This window comes from Nomia melanderi, chromosome 4 (genome assembly GCF_051020985.1).
Source record: "Nomia melanderi isolate GNS246 chromosome 4, iyNomMela1, whole genome shotgun sequence".
Lineage (NCBI taxonomy): Eukaryota > Metazoa > Arthropoda > Insecta > Hymenoptera > Halictidae > Nomia > Nomia melanderi.
Window position 1 is genome coordinate 19,827,619 of NC_135002.1, and position 23,633 is coordinate 19,851,251.

General features: G+C 32.2%; 1 protein-coding gene across 4 annotated transcripts in view; it reads left to right on the top strand.

The window, feature by feature from the left end:
- The window catches only part of Ptp10D (Protein tyrosine phosphatase 10D), a 59,636-nt gene that overhangs the window by 16,130 nt on the left and 19,873 nt on the right, over positions 1-23,633 (top strand). For all 4 annotated transcript variants that reach the window (XM_076367299.1, XM_076367301.1, XM_076367300.1 and 1 more), the window contains 8 exons: positions 17,275-17,521; positions 18,102-18,377; positions 18,974-19,180; positions 19,642-19,995; positions 20,569-20,741; positions 21,164-21,527; positions 21,960-22,229; positions 22,445-22,747. In XM_076367299.1, the coding sequence (XP_076223414.1) occupies positions 17,275-17,521; positions 18,102-18,377; positions 18,974-19,180; positions 19,642-19,995; positions 20,569-20,741; positions 21,164-21,527; positions 21,960-22,229; positions 22,445-22,747 (2,194 nt within the window). The remainder of the gene's footprint in view (positions 1-17,274; positions 17,522-18,101; positions 18,378-18,973; positions 19,181-19,641; positions 19,996-20,568; positions 20,742-21,163; positions 21,528-21,959; positions 22,230-22,444; positions 22,748-23,633) is intronic.

Genomic DNA, 23,633 nt, shown 5'->3' on the forward strand with positions numbered 1-23,633 from the left:
GTCACGAAAATGTTTATTATAGTTGAAAGTTAAAAATACGCAATGAAACAGGATGTTGAAGTAACCATAAACCTTATTGTTACAGAAATTGTTGAAAATCGATGTTCATTCTGCCAAATACATAATTCTGTCCTAATAAAATTTCTATGCACGCTTTCTAACGCATTCTGTCGTTTTAATCTATGAAATGCTATAATGAGTAAGTAGACCGTGTGCGGATTCCCCTTGCCTCTATGCACTTTTAGCTTGTGGGTTGTCGGCCAAGACTTGGAAAGGCTTACGAATGATAGTGACTAAGATAAACATTTTTGTGACGTTGGATGTCTTTATCAACATAAACTTCAATTGAGACAATGACCTACAGTCAGGTCCAATAACGAAACATGGTCAAGTACACACGTACATGATGAATATTCAAAGTTGATTTTCTCGAAAATAAAGCCTCATATGAATAAATTTGATTTGATATTTTCGATTTATTTGTTGATATACAATCAGTCCCTATGGGGTTGTACCACCAGTTGCATGACACCCTGTATAATATTTTCGAAAAATCGACATATTCTATGCACGAAACAGTGAGGAAGGACCAATTAAGCGTTTCGATGTGGATGACAACTTCCGGAACAGTGCTGTCATTAACCGAAACTTTAGTGGAATATACAGTCAAGGATGGATACGGTCGTTTCTTAGAATTCGAGGTTGCGGAAATTTAGTTAGCGTTAACTGGGTATTTCTATTTCGAAGTGTGAATAATCGACGAACTTTCTGATTTTATTTCGAAAATAGAAAGTATTATAGGAGCTAGTAATTTTTAGAATACATTTAGCAAAGCAATCAAATGTTTTCCTAAAATTTTAATGATGACTACTATTATTAAGAAAAATAATGGCTATAACACATTTGGAGATAATTTTAAACAAAACCTGTCCGAAAGGAGTATAACAACTTCTCAAAGAAAAAATTTCAATTGTTCACTAGTTTTTTTATTTAACAAACTAGAAAGATAAAATATTTTTAATGAATCATTTAATACTATTCCAGGTTGTAGAGAACTTCATTACAAACATATTGATTTCTCTAATGACACAATTACGAATATATTTATCTATTTCTACTTTTCAGTTTGAAATAAAAAGATAATTTTATTAAATGTAAACACTTAAAGAAAATATAATATTTTCTTTTTAGTATTCGAAAAATAATATCTCGGTCGTAAAATCCTTTATTAACTTTCTCCTTCGTATAGACTCTGGTATTGTATGGAACGTTTGCAGTGTATACAGAAATTAATAAAGATGAATAGGTGGATAACAATTCATGTAGATGCGTCACGCAATGGGGCAGTCTTGAACCCCATACAGTCTATGGCGTGAAACATTGTACGAAGTTTGCAATGTTAAGATAATGCATATAGTATTTCAGTAATTGTACAGAAAAGAATGATGTGTCAATCAGATCGTAATAAAATGAATTACAGTTTTTACAGAAACATAACCGGTAAAGTGAAAGTGGCAAGAGTTGGCCATGGTTCAAATGTGACTTCCACTGACTTGTTTCAATATATAGATCAAACCAAACCGGATTCACAGATTAATCGTTACGTAAGTCTAAGAAAACTTTTGAAGAACATCGGCAGTTTCGTTAGAAAATATTAGAAGAATATTTAAAGTATATAGAAATATTTTTATATTTCTTTCATATTAGTTAAACTTACTACTTAAAATTACTAGACTGTGATTCGTATTATTTACCATTGAGAAGCACTGAGTATTTACTGCTATAAGTTCTTTATTCTCATTGTGGCTTTAAAATGTGTATCCATGACAATGGAAAAACATGCATTAATCTTTAAGGAGTGTTTCTGTCTGGAAAACTGAAAAATAAATAATTGCAGAAAAATTGTTTACAAAACAAAATTTGTTGAATAGTTCTTTGGTTGTACGCTACATGCAGTTAACATAATCAAATTCGTGCTTTCATTTAAATCAGTTAAATAGATAATTTGAATATCGAATGAAATTTATAAATTTATATATGTTTGAAAATATTTCACTATGTACATACACGTGTTCGTATTCGTTAAAAATACAATAGCTTTTTCTGTAAAAGTCTTCACATTCTTGTGATGCAAATCATTGAAATGCATAAGATGATACCTTAATTTAAAGCCTAACTAATACACACTATCCACTGTGCTAATGGAAATGTTACTTCCTATGTAAATGAATTCATGTGAAATTCGCAGACCCTGTGGATACAGGTTTGTCAATTAACCTTTAAGTGTAAGTGAAATATTTTCGAACACTCGTTCATATGAATTATTCATGTTGAAACTTTCTAAGCAACGAATCAAGTAGAATATTTTTATCAGTGTATTTTATATTTTTAAATATTAATTCAAAATATAAGTCCTTTCTTCTCTTAAGACAGTTTCTTATCTAGTAATCCATTTTTCAAGCCCACTTTTCAAATAATATACGGGAATGAGGGGTTTTGAATTAAACAAGTTGTTAAGGTTGTTTCATACTTCGGTTAAATTTTGAAATTTTTTGCTACGAATAGAACATTCTAGGGACCTGAAGAAGTTGGTAATCGGTATGTGCTAAATCAGGGGAATAAGGAGGATGATTAAGAACTTCCAGTTTAACACACGAATTTTTTTACGGTGATCGATGTTGTATGGGGCCTTGCGTTATCGTCGTGAAGGATTATTTGCTTTCCATTGATTAAAGCTGCTCGTTTTTCTTTAAGTTTCTCTTTCAATCCTTCCAATTGTCGCCAATAAACATTAGCTATGATAGTTCCTCCTGGTTTTAAAAGCTCATAATGAGTTACACCAGACATGTTCCACCAAATTCACAGTAAAACCTTTTTTAACGTCAATTCTGGCTTCGCAGTTGGAATAGGAGTTTGTTTAGGAGAAAGCCATTGTCTTTTCCGCTTTGTGTTATCATGGACGATCCATTTCTCGTCCCCCGTTACAACACGCTGTAAAAACGATTCGTTTCTGTACCGTGTTAGCAAAGAATTGCAAATTGTTTTCTTCCGCTCCTTATTATTGCTTGACAATTCATGCGCTGTCCAAATTCCCAATCTATTTGTTTTACCAGTGAGTTTTAAATATTTTTGCACTATTGGTCAAAGAGAATGAAATTTTCCTGATATTTCGTCAATCTTTAACCTTGGATCATTTTCGGCCGATGACTTCAAAATGTCATTATCAAAATTCGATGTTCTTTCAGACCTTGGGGCACTCCGCAGGTTCTCAATGCCAGATTTAAATTTTCGAAACCACCGTTGATATTTGTTCCCCATTAATACATTGCCGTAAATGTCAATGATTGATTTCGTTTCTTTAATAGTATTCATACCCTAATCGAAATAAGCATCATACAATGCCTGACATTCATTTAGTCAACAACGGCTTGGGACATTTCGGGGATTAACAGAAAATTATAGTTACGTCCTAAACAATAAAGTTAATGAACACTAAAAGGGAAGAAAGCTCCAAAAAGAGGACCTTGCGCCCACAAATTCAGGTATAAAAGATAATGGATTTCTTTCCGACCTCCCTGATATATTTTAGAAACAGAATATAAATTTTATGGGCACTGAAGAGGAAAAATAAAATTAACAATAAACATGGGCACACAAATTCTGTTAGATATATTTATTACAGTTAAATTTTATGGCGATAATCACGGACCCCAGTGTTACCATTGAAAATAATCGCTTAAAGTAGCAATAACTTCGTGTTGGTCATTAACTGGAAGCCTCTCGTTAAGCGCAACACACTGTTGCAGAATTGTGGGTAACAGAAGTGACTGAAACCGTTCCTTAGAAATCAATTAACCAACTGCTGCTCAAAATGTTTGTAATTTATGCATTTAAGCATAGCATCGCCGAACTGCTGATTACGTAAAACTAAATTACGCAAAGTTTCGAGTTGCGCGACCGCGTGCACGCCTTCAATGGCCACTTTGGAACGCGTTTCTTCACCTAAACTCGTTCGAAAACCGCTCGTTTCTGCACCACGTTGCTCCTTTTTCGATCAATTGTGTCACGGTTTTGTACACGGTTTTCGTTTTCCTCTGCTTCGGAACTTTCCAATACCGTGTTGATAATTCGTTGATAACACTGTGCATGAAAAAAGTATTCCTATCGCTAACTCTTGCATTCGGTTGACGATACTGTTTTCAATATGATAATGACGTTTAAACAATTGTACCTTAGCTGGAAGCAATATTGCTTATCTTCCAAACATAGGCTATTTGTCTTAGTTGAGAGCTATAATTAATGTATATGGAGTATTCTCGTGTAATTAATTCTTATCTCAATCGAAATCACTGTGTTATTCCTATGATATTGTTAAATATTTAAACTGCTATTTTATATTTTAACGTTGCTGAGAAGTTACAAATGTAAAACAATTAATTGTTTTATCTATAATTTCGTGCACTGGTTTTTGAAAATTAAAAATGAATTCTATATATCCTTTGCGACGCAAACTGAGATTTGTTCGAACAATTGAAATCAATTTTAAAATATTCTTATTTTATTTATTTCTTCTGTATTTGTAGAATAATAGAGAAAGATATTGACTGGTAAATTCACTGTCTATTATTCAATACATTATTCGTGACAATCAGTATTGAGATATTATTAATAATTGCCAACCGCATTTGCAAATTGGTCTATCATATATGTTAGATAAGTTTTGTTGCAACAGTAGATCAGAAAAAAATTATTCGTCAACCTTTTTGTACAATGTTCTTTAAGTAATTTACATGCTTGTACATGCGTGTAATTAATATTCTACCATATTCGTTTCATTTTTTCAATGCTGACACTCCGTTTTGTGAAAGAAAATGTCTTATTTCCTTTTAACAATTATATGAATTACATATTGTTGCTTGACAATTTCATTTAGCTAACAAGCATTTAAAATACAAGCATTTAAAAAGACTCATCGATGAGGAATATATAAAATATGTAAATTGAATGCAAGGTATCCTGAACTTTGAATGTTTTTATATTATTTAAATTATGAAGTTTTCTGAAGTCTCGATATTGTAAATTGTTTGGTATGCAAAGCAACAGATAAATTATGGAAATAATACAAACTTGATAACGTGTTGCAAAACGAACAAATCAAGCAACAGACACAAGTTTCAATTAATTGAAAGCGTCCGCGGAGATTCTATACAGCAACAATCACTGTTCCTCGAAGCAATCTAATCTGACGATGCAATATCCTGACAACAGTTGAATCCAGCCACTAATCATTGGATAAGATCTGCATGCGCTTAACGATCCAACTTCCTGTTTACCAGATGCTCGATACGTTTCCTTGGTCTTGTGTAATCTGACGATTTATGCAATGACCAAGCCTTCGTAAAAGAAAAAGAAGTCTGGTTTGTCGCCTTCCGAAATTTAATTTGAATTCATTTTGGTTACTTGAACCTATAATTTGACGTTAGTAATTTAACAGGAATATAGGCTCCGGTTTTATTTTTCTTTCTTTAAATCTTTACTCTTAAATTTTTATACATAGAAATTCTTAATAAGCGACAAAGGTATATTTTAATGCTTTTATAATAGATACATGTATATCTAAATTAGTAAAATAATATTGAAGCTATAAATTTGATACAGGCATAATAGATATAAGTAAAAATATGAATAAAAGGAAATTGAAGAAGGTATAATTGAAATTTTATTTCTTCTTCCACTAATGACACTGTTTATTAGGCAACAGAAGCAGGAATTCTATTTTCTATAATTTTCATAGATATTTAAGTTGTAAAATAGTTTGTGTTTATCTTATTTTATCTGCTTGTAAATTTTCATAGCCTTCCTCTAAATAAGTAGTATATAGTTTCCTCAATATTCGATTTCGAGTAAATTAGAATAAATTAAATTAAATTAAATTAAATTAAATTAAATTAAATTAAATTAAATTAAATTAAGTGATTTCGTTTAATTTTATTTGCGTGCCTTAATAGCCTTGACATGGTTAACTGTTTAAGGTATAACTCCTGTTGCAATTGCTGCGTTAGAAAGGCCTCTTATAATCAACGCAAAGATAGTACTTCTTCGTGATGCATTAATTTAACAATTTTGCTCACAGATCTAAATATCTGTTTTACCATAGTGATCAAAATATTTAACTTTTTTTGCATCAAATACATGATAAACATTAATATCATTTCCAATTGAATCGATAATGTTTAATTGCTTTATTAACATACAATCAAGACTTCCACAAGAAACTAACAGAAGAATGACTTCTTCAGGAAATTTATTGCAAACCCTTAATTAGAAACCATGGAGTTTTACAACTTAACATTGAAGCTAAGCATATTTTCCAATTGGATTTTCTTGAAAACGAAATCTCAAACGAAAAAATACAATTTTTCAATTTCTTTTCAATTTTACATTTTATTTATATATAATGTATATAAAATATATTTATACGCTCTAAATATAATTTATATTTGTTTATCTTAAAAGTTTCTAATGTTAACGATTTTTTTTATGTATTCAATTTATTAGATAGCGGGGCTCGATCCGGAATGAGATTATATGCACAGCGATTCCAGACAGTTCGACGATTAATCACTGCACCAACAACACTATTACATTCGATTTATTTTTTCATATGAAATCATAATCTGCCTGTTTGACGTCAATTACAAGTAATAAATACACACTTCGTATATTCGAATAGTGCAACAAAGATTTTCTGTAATAATGGATTCTATTCAATTTCAGATTTTATGAATCAGCCAATAGAAATCTGAGTTTACATGAACGTTCACAGTCTAATTGCAACTTTCAATTTCCCTCTCAATTTCTCGTGGGCTATCGTGCATACAAGTTTATCTGTGGCAATATATTTAGTATGCATTGTTCTTTTGCCTCAGCTTTATGAAGTTGTTGAATTATATGATTACTCGTAGATTTGTAGCGTGGTTGTGACCAATGACGATCGATAACATCGAGGAGTGTTCGTCACGCGCGTTTCGCGTGACGACAGCCTCAGCCATTATCCAACTTTACCATCCATTTCGTTATTAGCGTCGGATTGTTCAATTTCTGCAATTGCGAACGTACCATTAGTTCCCAGAGTTTTTACCTGCAATTTTTTGGATTTGCTTAACCCTTCGGGGAAAACGTCGGTGCAGGGTACTGACTCCAAGACTATTTTCAGTGGCTTTTTTCATTATTAGATTCTTCCAAGAGTTTCTTTCATTTCATTAATACATAGTGCATACAGTATATTTTATGTTTTATGTCACATTATTTAATTTCGCACAATCCATTTCGATCCGTTACTTCCTCCAAAATTTCTAACGCACTAAACGTTACGGGCAGAGCACGTAGCACTGAGCATATTTGTAACTCAATGTATAAGTATCGTTTGTTTTACTTTCTAGAATCAAAGATAGTTATACAAAAATTGAAATTATCTATGGAAAAATCTAAATTATCCAGAAATTATGGTAACGTCTGTAACAAAAGAGAAGTATTTTAAAAAATTGAAAGAAATTATAAATTGGGTGCCGTTATGAAAGTGTTAATGTGTTAACGCACGAAGCAGAATGAAAAGGAAAATCTTTACGAACAAAGCATTTGTTTCGATTGTAGGCTTCGTACTTGTTGAAAACTCATCAGTAGTTTTGAAGAATGTATGAACCGTTTTTTCTATATTAATATTAACACGATGAAGTCTTTACACTGAGATTACCCGATGGAACTAAGTGACCCATTTCAGATGTTTTATTTTACAATTATTAAAATTATACAGATGCATCTGTGAGATATTGTAATACAAACTCATGTATTTCTGCAGATACAACAATAAAAGTTGTTTTGAATCTTAAGAAATGTGTTATTGTAACTTCTAAGAGAAATTATGATTTAATCAACTTGTACTCTCGTTAACTTTCTATTAACAATTTTTGAATGAGAGTTCTTACATTGTATTTATTAAATACGAATATTATTCAGTTCACGTCATTTGGAGGAAAGCATTACTTCCCGCTTATGAATACTTAATTATTACAGTATAGTAACTCCTATGGACTCCTACGATGATTATATAATATTTCTTCTTTTACTGGGAAATTATTAACAGCGAAGTAACTCCTGTACAGATGAGGAAAAAGATCACAAACGAGGAAGTTAAATTCACGTGATGTCTTCCATTAACTCTGCTGTGTTCGTCAGGTCTTTTTTCGACATAATCACATTTTCATTTTCTTAGTATAATCTTTTTATGTTCTTGTTGTTCAAGAATTTCAGAATTTTCGTTTTGAATTTGAGAATTGTATAAGAAATTGTTTAGTAAAGTTTTTGAATGATATTTCATATGTATATATAAACCGAGTACAACAATAAGGTTAACGGATGTATTAAAATGCAAATGTTTAGAGTTAAATTGGATAATAAATTTCTCACGCGAACACGAATTTTATACATGCCAATAAAAATCACGTACTTCAGTCAGAGCACATTAAGACCCCAGTGGAGGATACGTTTAAAAAAAAAGACAAAATGCTAAATAAAACAGCGTTTAATGAGGTCATCGGAATAGGGAATAAAAGAATGGATTATTTTTGTTTTATTCTGTAACATATATTATGTGAGTACATCGTTTGAAAATACTCTCTATATATAACTAGTATAGAATATAACAAAGTACGAATTGCGGATAATAAGTGTGTACAAACAGTATGCAGTGTTGATTAAGTTATAGTAACTATGATCTTTCTGCAAAGGATACATTCAGCTTATGTAATACGTTAAGGGTCTATACACACGAGCGACGCGATTCCGCTGCGGCGCTGCAGCGATTGTTTTGAAATAACGGAAAAACAAAGTTCTTCTGTCTCAGAAAAAAAAGGATAAAAGAACTTTATATTTTTGTTCTTCCAAAATTGCACAGTGTTATTTACCGCTGTGGTGTCATAGCGGGATGGCGTCGCTCATGTGCATAGGCCATTAAAGTCGATTCATATTATCGGTTCATTCTCGATCCGCTACCGGGATTAAATATTATTATTCAATTGTCTACAATAAGTGTGTTCATACTACAAATCCCGGTCCGATCTCGTTCCATCTTTGTTCAACGAAATCAATAAACGATAAAATAATATTGAGTTATAGTGTGGATCGAGCCTAATGATACCGAAACTGCGTGCAATGTTATTCCATGAATTGTCAGGAATTAGTCGCTTCCTTTGTGAATTCGATGAAGATGTTTGGAATAAAACGTATTACCTAAATAGTGTTTAAATGCAGAAAATGTGTCATTAATGACTCATAGAAGCAATATTTATTGTCAATTAATTCGAAATAACTCGCATTAATGTTAGTTAGGATCGGTTACAGATGTTTGTGTCAATTTCCAGTTATAAACAGTAATTGGAAAAATGGAAAATTAGTTAGAATTGAATTGCTTTCATTTAAAATTTTTGTAATACTCGCAAGTTTAGAAAGCTTATTAAAACTGTCAATGGAAATATCAAGTAGATATTTTGTAATTTTGGAAGTTTCAGAGTGAAATCGCTTCTTCGAAAGTTAATCTGTATCTTTATGTTTGTCTATGTACCTTGAGATCTATGTCAGATGTTGGAAAAGTATTATAATGAAAATTGAACGTTTCCTTATAATTTATAAAACTCGAAAAGTGAAATGGACAGAACAAACGTCAACAAAACTCGATAGAATTTTATTATATAGCCATATGAAGCGAACACGATAATTAAATTTGTACTTCATTAATTCTCTTATATTTATTCTATATTATAAATATTACATAAGTTTCGTGTATTCATTATATATATTGTATCGTATAATTCGTAAAATATACACTAAAATAGAAGAAGATATATTGATCTTGCAGAGATACTTCCATCTTGAAAAAGCAAAACATTGCACAAGAAAAAATTGATCAAAGATATAGTTCTGTTTAGATAGAAACCTACGACAGAATCAGAAGTTTACGAGAATCCAAATTTACTTGTTAAATATAAAAAAAAGTTACCGAGCGACAGAATGAATTTCTAGCATTTTTATATTCTTCAGTCGCATACATGTTGCCGTAGGCAATGGCGATGTCGTCGTAAATTCTCGCGATATTTTTAGCATCGTCGATTCGAAGCAACATAACGAATGGATCGGATGTATTCCTAGTTTCATAATGATTTATCTCGTTAAACGGTGCGTTGAACGCGACTTCATTCGCGTCGCGCGTTTCAATTCCAACAATTCGCGTTGCGACGTCGCGGATCGCGCGAGCGGAAGAATGACGCGTTCACGAGCGTACAGCGCTTTGGAATTTCGCGGGACGCCTCGAGTAAGCTCGCCGGGACGTGTAATAATCACATTCGCGCCTGCACGTAATCGTGTGTCTATCCTTCTCTCTCGAAACAGCGAAGTTCTGCATTTTTGCAGGTCTACCGTGAAAAAAAATGTGGCATGTTGACTTGAACAGGAAAGATTCATTTTCGTGACCGATCCAAACGATAAACTCTCTTACATGCATACATATTCCAAATCATTAAATTCATTGTTACTGCATACATTGGCAACTCAATTGATATTAATTATATACTGTCTGAACGTCAGTATTTATTTATTTGCTCCCATATTATTTGCGATTTATTAATTGTGTATTAAACGATTTTGTAAATCATTTCTGTCATGTACGATGGAAGCTTTACTGAATATTTACAATACACTTTTAACAATTTATATGTATTTATAACCATTTTTTCGCTGTGTATTTATATGACTGATACATGCTTACCCATTTTCATAACAGAAGACTGCATTCTATAAAAAGGTTATTAAAGACGAAAAATTAATATATTTATTAAAAAGTTAAAAAACAATATAAGTTATGAGAACATTAAGTTTATAAAATATGCTGTGTTTTTATTGTAGAGAATTGAATATATTTTTGTACTGTTTTAATGTAGTCCTAAATGAAAAATTAATTTTAATATTTCTATAAAATTAGAATAACATTTTTGATTTATATAATTCATTGTTCATTTTTAACAAATAATACAATGTCTCGATCCTCGTCCTCGAAATAAAATTTCATTGTATGAAATGTATCGAGGAAAGTATTTACAACATGGAAAAAAAATCGTCAAACGCAAGTATTAGTTGCAATAATGTGACTCTCATGACGCTTTATAGAATTGTAAACAACAAAACAACTCACTGTGCGATAAGTGTTATAAGTATGCGTTACATAAAGTGGAAATGTGGCATTTCTAAGCTCTGATATTGCGTATCTAGATCACAACATAGTGACACGCGACCAGACGAGGCCACAGTCAATAGCGGAGAGGCATAAACCTTTCTGGTATTTATAGCACGCGGCTGCTGTGCACATTAATCTGCAGTATTCAATCAATTAATTTCGAAGAAAGTCTATTACTGAAATCTTGTTATACGAGCGGTAATCCATTGCATAGGTTTTGTATTAATAAAAAGAAAAAAATAGATATTTTTCTATAAACATTTTTTGAACTAACTTTTTTAACACATTATCAAAGGGTTCAAATTGTTGAACATTCGATAGTTATTCACCATTTAGTATGTATTTCTGATCAATGAAGAATAAAAGAAAATTGATTTTCTACAATTAATTTTATTAATTAAATATTACAAATTTAATAGCACTTGGATAACATCCAACGACGAGTGAATCTGTAGTCTGCTTTCTGAATGAAAAGGCCTGAGATATAGATACATACCAACGGTAACAATAGCCGTTCATCTTCCTTCGATCACCTAAATGTTATCAGTGTGAAATGTTCGTGGTAAGATGGTGCAGTATTGTGGCCATTGGTGTACCGCAAAGTCATTCATTTAAGAAACAAACTATAGCTATAGGATGGCACTGAATACCTTGTTTAAAGAATTTTCATATGTCTAAGTGATTGATCGAAATTGTATCTTCGAACAGGATTCGCTGAAGTGTCCTACATTATCTTATGCAATCGTACTTAATACAACGAATGATATTAAGAGGGACGGAATTTTGATGCAAATTCCAAATTTTTTGAAATTATTTAAAGAGACAAGGGTTCAAACGAAACTAATTTCTTTTTTTAAGAATATTAATAAATTAATAATGATGTAATAGTTTTTATTATATTCTATGCATTTATATTTGCCGTAAATGTATAGCATTAGTGGTTTAGTTATCAGCCGTATTAGTTATGATGGTTGTACAGCGAGCTCCGTCGTAACTGTGTTTTTATCAAGCGTTTCAGTGAAAGTGCATTTAGAACTGTGTCACGAGTTGCTCGTATTTTCAATTACGGTCTGCTTGTTTTTCAAAAAAGAATGCCTGAAGCACACTGACCGTCACAATAGCTGTCCACTCTCTGCAAGCACTCAGATGTTACCAGTCTCAAGTCATTATGACGGGTTGGACAGCTATTATATGTAACGGTGTGTGACAGGCATTCTTCGAAAAACAGATTATAATACCTTAACTGCGGAAAGTGATTGAGTACTTACAACACAGTTTCAGATTAAGATTTTTTACCTCTACAAAATATTTTACTTCAAATGAACTTTAAATAATCTTTAATAAAAGAATTAGGTAAATAAACACATTCTTATTTCAAACTTATTCGAAGTGAAAATGGACATTTCTTTTATTTTTCATTGTATCTTTGCTATACTTTTACCGGTTTTTTTGTACAATTTTTCTGTTAATATATCATAACTTTAAATTCAATATTCTTCAAATAAGTTTTAATATTTTATAGACATCATAGGTAGAATTTCATTAAGCGCAAGTCCTGTTTTAAGATTGTTGACAAACAAAAATAGCGTCAGATAAAATGAATATACTAAGTACTTATTCAGATTATCATTCACTGGTTGTACGCTAATTCATAGCACGTTTAAATAAAAATAGACTAAATGACATAATGCTTGGACTGATTCTCATCGGTAGAGTTTTCAGAATCGATTGTCATAGGGGTACAATAGGAGACATAAATTTCAAATCTTTTTTTAGTACATGAATCATTAAGAGAATTTACATTGTTGTTCTAATTTCGGTTGCGAAGATAAGCATAGTGCTGAACGAAGATCTTTCTATCTGTCCTGCATCAGCAGTCGTGCGTGCAAATGGTCGAAATTGCTGTGACATCTATAAATCGTTTCTACAGTTAGAGTTATGTCTTTCTCAGGTTGAAAGAGTTTAGATTGACTTGCCGTAGAACTCATTGGTTCGGACGTTTTTGGTTGATTTTGGACGATTATTTTAAATTAAACTCCATTATTTTGACTAATTATTGTAATTTTACAATTCATCGATAATGCTCGACAATATGCATTAAAATGAACATCATATGATATTTACCTTAGTGCGTTGTAACTTTACTTTCAACAAAGATATATGAAAAACTTAATAATGTTAATTATTTTATTAAAAAAAAAACATAAATTTTATTTTTAAAGAACCACCTTGAAATGAAAACTGCAAATATTAAGATTTCATTCTAAATAATTTTTTCAATTCTATTTACATGAACGATTGAAATATTTGATATTCTTAGTTAAATATTGTACTACCCGCATGCGGCTTTTTAACTAAAGAAACACTGCTTATTCATTCTATGAAAGGAATTTTCCATTACAGGAAAATTTTCCTGTTTACCCATATAAAATTCTCATTTAATTTCCAACTAGTATTTTCAAATTCTCTTGCATAAATAATCATAAGATCACAGTTACAACCGTAACGTTTGTTCTTGTGAAGCTTAATTTTCATTACGATGCTGTCGTTACAATAGTTCTCAATGGATTTTGCCTAGTAACGTTCACACAATCCGTGTCGCGGTTCCTTTGAAGAATGTTTCAACGGAAACTAGTAACAGTCTTAATTAGAAGCTCATGTTGGCGTTTGCGACGCAACAGCAGCGGCGTTGACATCGGGGCGAATGCTAGATGGTAGCAGCTGTATAGGGTGATTCAGAACAGCCGATTATGGGTTAAATACATCTATACAGAAATAATAAAATAGCTTACATTTATCTATCATGTATGAAATTACATTTCATTCGGCAATTCTTATCACCGTTTGAAATGATAGACTTTTAACAACACTTCCTGGGAATCTAAAAAATGTAGATATATTATTCAATTCCTTAAAGTTTAAATTAAATATTATTTTTCTCTTATCAATTTTTACACTTCAATGTAATTATATATAATTGCACTATTATTTAATTATTTAATAATTTAGTATTTAGTAATAATATTTTCAGATATAAATTTAATAGTCAAATTGAATTTATAAATTTAATCATTCAGTATAATCTCTTTTCCAGTGAATTATTATCAACGATGTAGTTCTAAGTTGTACTTGAAAGGGCGAAACTCTGTTATGGAGTGAAAGCTTGCTAAAAATAGGAGTGTCACTTCGTGACCGTTTCCTATGAATCGTTCTATGTATGAAAAAAGAGGGAGCGCGTCAGTTCCGACTCGCGGAAAGGGTGACGGCGAAAGGAAGACGGATCGATATGCACCTCAGCGTCGCGACCGGATGTAGGAAGAGCAGAGAGAGAACGGGGAGGGCGGCACAGGAAATCTTTCGAAATGGAAAAACTTGGTGGAAGTTGTCGCGTTAAATCGCGACGGGGGATGATGAGGGATGGCAAGAAGTGGAGATACGGCTGATGCTCACGGAATCGGAAGGGATTGAAACGAGCCACGAAATTGGAATTAGAGGAGCTTTGGTGGCGCGCTGATACACTGCTTGGCTAAATGATAAGGCACCGTGAAAATGAGATAAGTGCTCGGCATTATGTACAGGGGCGGAGTTCGTAACTCGATTACACCCGTTATTTATGATACCACTGGGCTGATTTAAATTAATCTCCCTTTGATACTGTGATCTATACATTGATCCATAGGCTAAACGACCCTTTCTCAAGTTTCTTTTCGAGTTTTAATGAAATAACGTAATTTCTTTGTTACAAAATATTCTTCCACTTTTAACCTGTTAACTGGGGATTGCGAGTAACTTATTCGTTTTTGGATTTTATTGGATCAATTGAATGTGAAATTTATTGCATTAATGTTCATCGCTATTGAATATAAATTTCATTCGTCTTAAGGTTTTGTGAGCGCTTATCCTTGGGGTGGGTTAATATTGAGACTGCGGACACAATATTTTTCGAATGAAAGAAATAATTTCAGCTAATTATAAATGATTTTCGTAATATTTGATAGTCAATAAACATGAATTTATTTTGAAAACCAATGAAACTGTTCTTGATAGGGTATATTAATTAATATTAAATTTAATTCCATTATTTGAATTCCAATTTTATCCATCTTTGTATTTACATGAAAACGGTATCTTTGTCTACTTTTACACACCTAATAGATTTCTTCGCAACAATTATGGTAGGAAAATCAATCAACACTATAGTCAGAAAATTAATAAAACTGGTTATTTCATTGAACTGTATCTTATAATAATATATTTAGTTTTTAGATGTCTGTATTAGCATCAATATGTTACTGATTATGTTTAAGTTAGAAAAATCGATCTTACTATTGTAAATATACATGGTTGATCCGTAAATACGTCCAATAGCGTATAGCTACCTACAACATATCTAGATATTTAACCCTTTGCAGCCCTATGTCTGCTCCCAGCTGCAAAGATCTTTTACGCTTTATAATAGCCGATATTCATCTAAAATAAAACTCTATTTTTCTATGAATTCGTTTAAAACTCAGGGGACAATAATAAATTTCATTTACCCATTATTTACAGTCACGCGTTATGTCACAACTATCTATTCCATGGAAATTAATCGCAACTAGCATGACAACTGTGTATACTATTAGTGCGACCGCAAAGTGTTAAACGTTAAAATACTCTAACTGTCCTAAGTATGCACTGCAAAGGTGCCATACGTATTTCCCATTGTTATCAAAAGCAGTAGCCAAGATGTAGGTGACGAACGGTAAAATTCAGATCGTTTTTAATATGTTCGACACAGGCTGTTGTGTTACTGCTGTATAACGGCATTATAGATTTGCGGCGCGCCTCTTTCCCACGTCCGTCTCATCGCTTCCGGCATGCCGTGCACATACCAGCAATAGTACTTCATCAGTATTTATCGCTATAAATATCATTGGACATGATATTGCCGTGAGACGATATTCAAATGCCACAGAAAAATTATGTTCTCTCGTTTGACTTTTATTAATAGAAATAATCATTAGAACGCCATGCACATAATGGACACTGATTTATGCGGCGAAAATTTCAATTAAAACGAGTAGTTTGAATCGAAACGTGTTTAAAATCCGTTTCTTCTGTCAACTTTTACGTTTTCCTAGTAAAACATTGTACTACTTTGCCAATTATCTAAAGATAGGTCTAAAATTTCGTGACTTTTATTATTTTAGCATGGAAATATAGTACATATAACGGTTAATGGTAAAACATACAAGAAAAGGGTGAAATGATAGTTGCTATAAAAAGATTTCTCGTATGTTAATCTGACACACAATTTTTACATTTTATTAAGTTTTTTCGTGGCTAATTTATTGTTTTGTAATTGTTGCGTGTCTCTTATCCATTCAGTATACAGTCCTTCCAGAGTATAGTTAGACATTAGTATATAATATATCTAAATGTAAAAATTTGGAAATCAAATTGAGACAGAAAAGAAGATGCGACACGTCACATATGCCCAACTATATCTCACGCAATTGTTCACGGAATTAGGTATTTACATAGCTCACATTTCCATGAATGTAAAAGGACAATACGCATGGCGCATCATTTCATTTTGTGCGAGAAATGCGAGCAATGTGCTTTATAAATATGTATTTCTATAAAATAAGTCAAAATTATTATAATGTAAATATTGTACCATTCTACCAATTTGGCAGGTGAAGTTGCGAGGACGAGAATACGCGTTAAATAAATGTTAAAAACCAAAATTTCAATTAAATAAATTAAATAAATAATTAACACATTCGTTACCATCATTCGTTTTGTCAGTAGCAGTTTCATGCTTCATGATTGCTTACAGAAACTCACGTAAAAGTCATTTATGTCTCTTTATGCATAATAGAAAATGTCGATCGTTAGAAACGTGTGACGTTGGTAGCAAAAGTGTTAAAAAGAATATCATTAAAATGATTATTAAAGTAATAAAAGTAAACAAGAGATAAACCACGTTAATTCTGTTTGTGTAGGTAACGTATTCGGCCGATCTCGCAATTGAGATACCAGGAAACTTGAGCCAGGGAGGCTCTTGGTATCGTTTAGATTACAGCCCTGCTGTTGGTTATCCACCACCGAACACCACCATAGCCGCCACAGACATAGGCGATGTTATCAAATTCAAGGATGGTCTTCCTGGAACTAAATACGAATTTTGGTTGTATTATAGTAATAGCACACTTCACGATTGGCGAACATGGACGGCCTCCATAACCACAGGTACGTATGGTACTCACCTACGTATTTACACAGATATACATACGTTATTACTCGAAAGCTTAGAATCGCTTCTGCTTTATATTTCATTAAAGAAAATAAAGTACAAAATCAGGTAATTCGGCATTTCATGAGTTTAGTAAATAGTTTCATTAGTTACTAAGTATTTTCTTCTACGTCTAATTCATATGTCTTAACTAAAAACTACTTTGATTTCTTATTTTTCGACTGATTTCATGATTAAACTTGTAATAGTTACTTCATCGGTAGTATGTTCTTCACAAGTAGAGAAATTTTATATTCATTGTAGATGTATGTTTTCTGTAAAAATTCTTTCATTCCCATTAGTAGGAAATAATATTTTCTCTTTTATTCAAATAAGTTTGAGAATCTATATTATATTAAATTTAGTTTAAGGTCTTCTACGTGTGTCTCATATGACATTTCTAAGCAACGGCTTACACATGAAATAATCGTGAAGTGAAAAAACAAATGATTGAGTGACCTTTTTATTGATGATTGACTTTTATATGGTTGATTGTTTGTAAATGATGCATCGATTTGCATATGATTATTTTTTCAGCGCCAGATCCTCCGTCAAACTTGACCGTCGCGGTATGGAATGGCAAGACTGCAGTAGTTTATTGGTCACCGCCAGCTCAGGGAAATTATTCCGGCTTCCGGTTGAGAGTCCAAAGTTTCAGCGACACCGGAAACACAAAAACGAGCGTGATCCCTGCGGATGCGGTTCCTTATGTGCTTCGCGATCTTATCCCTGGGGCGACGTATTCCCTACAGCTTTTCACCGTGTTAGACACCAAAGAAAGCGTGGCTTATACCAGTAGAAATTTTACTACAAGTGAGTACATTTTATCTTTAATCTTTTGTTAATGTTTTTCAGTTGTAAACATGCGTTTAGAAGCATTTGTAACTTTAACCGTGAAAGTAAATAATAGTTGTATATAATCTAAATTCCTCCATCAGAAACAGTGTATTTCTATTGAGACCTGTATTCGATTAGTTGCATACGTACATGAATTTGTCTTTTTAATTACGGCACTTAAATTTAATTAATATCTAATAACTAATAATGCCTTGATGCTGCCTTCATTGCGTATGACTTTTTATTTTAATCATAAATTGATTGATCTGTAGATATTGTTTATTTCAATTGTTTCATTTAAAATTCATTGTAAATATAAATAAAAACTTTTGATATTTATAAAAACACGGAGATATTCTACGCGGTATACATTTCTGCTCCAGTTTTATATGTATTATATTTGTGTTCACCTAAAAAATACATTATTCTGCAGAAATATAAAATAGTAGAATATTTTCAAACTTATTTAAGCTGTTTAATTACTGAAACATTACTTGAACATTTTTTACATTTTTAATGTCGCACGCTGCATCTAGCACATCTAACTTATATTTCTTTTCATCTTTTTCTAGAGCCCAACACTCCTGGAAAGTTTATTGTATGGTTTAGGAATGAAACAACTTTATTAGTTCTTTGGCAGCCGCCCTATCCTGCTGGGATTTATACTCATTACAAAGTTAGCATAGATCCTGCTGATGCCATAGAATCTGTTCTTTATGTAGAAAAGGAAGGGGAACCACCTGGGCCAGCGCAGGCCGCTTTCAAAGGACTCGTACCTGGTAAGAGATTTATAAACATAATAAAATCAGTATTATAGCTTTTAACAATAAGGAAATCAAATGTAACTTGAATAAATGTTTAGAGAAGGGTTAATTGAAGACCTTACTTTGAATAGACTGCAGATTTTAAGTTCTCGTTATTTTACTAACCTTTCTTTTATAGGTATTTTATTTATAATTATTTTTATTTTTATACTTTACTATTTTAAAATGCAAACAAATTTATATTAAAATTTCGTTTTAATAAAATATTGTAAAATTATTATAATCTGATCAAATAAGTTGTGTAAGCAACTCTCCGAAGGTAACTTTTTTACTCGGGTTTTGTACAATCTCATTTTATTTAGAATTTTATTCGATTACTTTTAACAATAATTTTATGTAATTATAAATAATTTTAGTGTACAACTACATTGTTATACATTAATTTAAATGAATTTATTATTCTTCTTTCATTACAGGTAGAGCTTATAATATCTCCGTGCAAACGGTGTCAGAGGATGAGACTTCAACCCCTACGACAGCGCAATATCGAACGGTACCATTGCGTCCTTTGAATGTTACCTTCGATAAGTCTTCGATAACATCGACTTCTTTCCGCGTATTCTGGAATCCCCCCGAAGGAGTGTCCGAATTCGATAAGTATCAAATATCGCTAGGGAGTAACCGAAGACTTGCACCGGTCACCAGAAATCTGGATGACGAGAGAAGATGGGAATTCAAGGATTTAGAACCGGGAAAAACTTACCAGGTTGTTGTCAAAACGGTATCGGGCAAGGTTACTAGCTGGCCGGCTAGCGGAGACGTGACTTTAAGTGAGTACATCGTTTATTCTTTGCGTTATATAATTTTAGATTCTATACAATGGCTGAACCAATGTCATAGTATTGTGTAAACCATCGAACAATTGAAATATTTTCTTAACTCAACGTTATACATATTATTATGTGAATCATAAAATTATCTTTTCTATCTTTTTCTTTTTTCTTTTAGAACTTAAATGTTTATTAAATATTAATGTATTGTAAGTACTTGATTGAGACAGTTTTAATTCTTACTTGTTGAATTTATAATTTACTAAATTTACAATTTTCCTGGTAATGCACTTATGCAATTGTACTAAGAATTTGATTTGACTAATTGAAGAAATTTATATCTGCATTATTACTATTTATTATATGTTATAATTTATGAATTTCTTAAACATGTTTTTAAAATTTCTCTTATGTTTACTAATGTTTTCTTTTGTGAACATTTTGTATTCGTTGTTTGATTTATGTTTCTACATATAATTAAATTTCAAGATAACTTGTAGTTATGCATTGACTTTTGTTATAGAAGTTATTATTATTGAAATTAATGGTGATTTTCTTTAATAATATTTTCAGAACCGTTGCCGGTACGTGATTTACGTGCTGTCATCGACGAAAAAACTGGTATGGTGGAGGTCTCTTGGCTTCCTGACAATTCCAGTACTCAGGATAATTATAAGCTTCAGTATCACGAGGTGGAAACAGCGATAGGTGGTGATAGCAATACGTTGACTACCGATAAGACAAAAGTAACTAAGCAATTAAATATTCGTTTACAATGTAGTAGTAAATAGTAGAAGCAGCAAATGGTTCAATACTTCTAAAAAGAAACTTCTAAAAATGTTCAAACTCAACTTTGGTTGAACAGTGTTTTTCGTTTGATAATGTAACATGCGTTACTATAATATTGCGGTCAATTAGCGCAAACAATTATAATTTCTCTGCACTGTACCAGCAATGTGAATACAGAAAACTGTGAACACAATATCGTTTTTTTCGATTCTATTTTTTCCCACTTACCTCACAAGAAACAACTATAGAAACACTAATCTTTGAATTTTTCTACGAATAGGTTTTTTATTGAAAATTATTGTCAACAAAATATAAAATATGAAAGAAATATTCTAAAAATTTTGAAAATATTATTTATTGATTTACGATATCTTTTCAGGTTACGCTAGAAGCTCTATTACCTGGCCGAAATTATTCGATAATCGTACAAGCAATTAGTAATAAAGTTGAATCGAATGAAACCGTTTTCTATCAAGTTACGCGTCCGTCGAGTCCGATCATCGAGGACCTGAAACCGACTGAGATGGGACTGAACATTTCGTGGAAAAGCGATGTGAATTCGAGGCAGGAGAAATTCGAAGTGACACACAACAGAAATGATACTGGAGAAAGTGCAACGACATTGACCACGGAATCTCACATTCTTCTTGAAGACCTTTATCCTGGCGCGGCGTACGAAGTCAAAGTATTCGCCATTAGTCACTTCCTCAGAAGTGAACCGCACGATTATTTACAAGCTGTTTGTGAGTAAACAATTTTTTATTAGTTCTTTTTGCACGATTAAAGAAGAAATTTGAAAAATTAAAATGCGTAGAAATGTTAAAATTATTGAGAGACAAAACTATTAGAAATATCAGTGTTTCATGAATTTAAACAACAATATTAGTATGAAATAATATTAATTAAAATTAAACAGCTATTTTTATGTAAAAATACATAGTATAGTTTAATTTTGAAATTATAAATAATTAAAGTTCATTATTCTGTATTATGTGAATTAAATAATTTTAAGTTTGAATGAAAATCTATATTTTCTTAACTGTTCCTTTATAACACATACTCCTTTTTTGGATTTTGGAGTCTGAATGAATTTAGTGTTTTAAATAATTTCTTAAGCAGAATTTTATACACGTTTGTATTATAGACTAATTATTAAAATAATTACTTAATTTCAGTGCCTCATCCGCCAAAGAATTTAACCTTCGAAAGAGTAACTAGCAACACCGTTGTCGTTCAATGGGCAGCACCGACAGATTCATTATACACCGAATTTTCAATCAAATATCGAACAGAAGACGACCCGAGATGGGTAAAATTACCCAGTGTCCGAGAAACGGAAGCGGAAGTGGCGGATATGACTCCAGGGGAAAAATACACGATTCAAGTTAACACTGTTAGTTATGGAGTCGAAAGTCTTTATCCTCTTCAAGTGAATCACACAGTTCGTAAGTAGATGAAATAAATAGCGACTGGAAGACACTTTTAACAGTAGAATCTGCATTATTACAGATAAGGGGAGTTACAAATTTCAGACTTCTTCACTCTTTTCATTTTAGATTTGATATTTTGAAACTTTCAAACTCTTAACACCTCGTATATTTCTACATTTGCTTCGTAAATATATATTTAGAGATTTCTGAACACTTGTGATTTCTTACAGGTCCAAATCCTGTGGTCAATATCACTCCAATCATTGACTCGACGAATGTGACGCTTGAATGGCCACGGCCGGAAGGCAGAATCGAGACCTACGTGATAAGATGGTGGCCGTTCGAGAATTCTGAGGACGTCCGGTCAAAGAACGTTACGGAGAGCAACGACGTGTCCAGCGTACTTTTCGATGAGAACGCTGTGCAAAGAGTACTCGTCGGCGATTTGATGCCTGGCGTTCAATATTCTTTTATGATCTACACGGTGTCCTACGACCTGGTCAGTGATGTCACCAATTTGACCACCAGGACAAGTACGTTCGATCATAAATTTTCCTGAAACGTTCGTATATTATGTATAACTGCTACATTTAACCGTACGCCTGACCATGAGTGCTAACACGCGCTAAAAGTTCAAGTCAACATTGTTTTTCATTACTAATAGTGTGTTTAGTGTGTCATTGTTTAAACTTGTACACAGACTAATTCGATCTTGACTTATGAAACCGTCGCTGTTGATACGAAGTATCTTAATGTTCTAAGGAAAGTCGATATACATAACGAACCCAGGAGAACATCGACAAAATTTTTTAACATGCTTGGCTAGTTATATTTTATAATTTGTTAACTCAAATTCTCGTGAAGAATGATTTTCTTATTTTTTCGTAAAATCTTTAATTCTCGAAGGTCAATAAAAGTTGATAATTTATTTAATTGACATCTTGAATCCATAAAAAAACACGAGTCCACAATCCAGAATCCTTAATCCATAATCCATAGTTCATAGGCCGAGTCCATATGGTCTATAAATGTTATAGTAGTTTCATTTTTTAATAGCATTCCATAGTTCATGTTTCACCAAAACATACTGTTCAGTTCGTATGAACCACATGCAGTGTTGCCGTTTAGTTTTTCAAGTAATTCCTCTTTTTCATCAGTTTCATTCAATTAGAAAGCGGAATAGACAACATACACGGCATAAATATATTAAGAAGATTATCCCAAAGGTAGCACAGTAGCTACATCACACATTTTAGTCAGTTGGGATATCTCCATATGAACTTTTTCATTTAGAATAATCCACCAAGTATATTGGGAAACTTTGTTGATGTCTTGCCTCGTAATGTTGGCTTAGTTAGAGCGAAACGTGATAAAAGTTACTTAAAGACAAAGATCAGAACGCAACAAACAAGGTCTCTG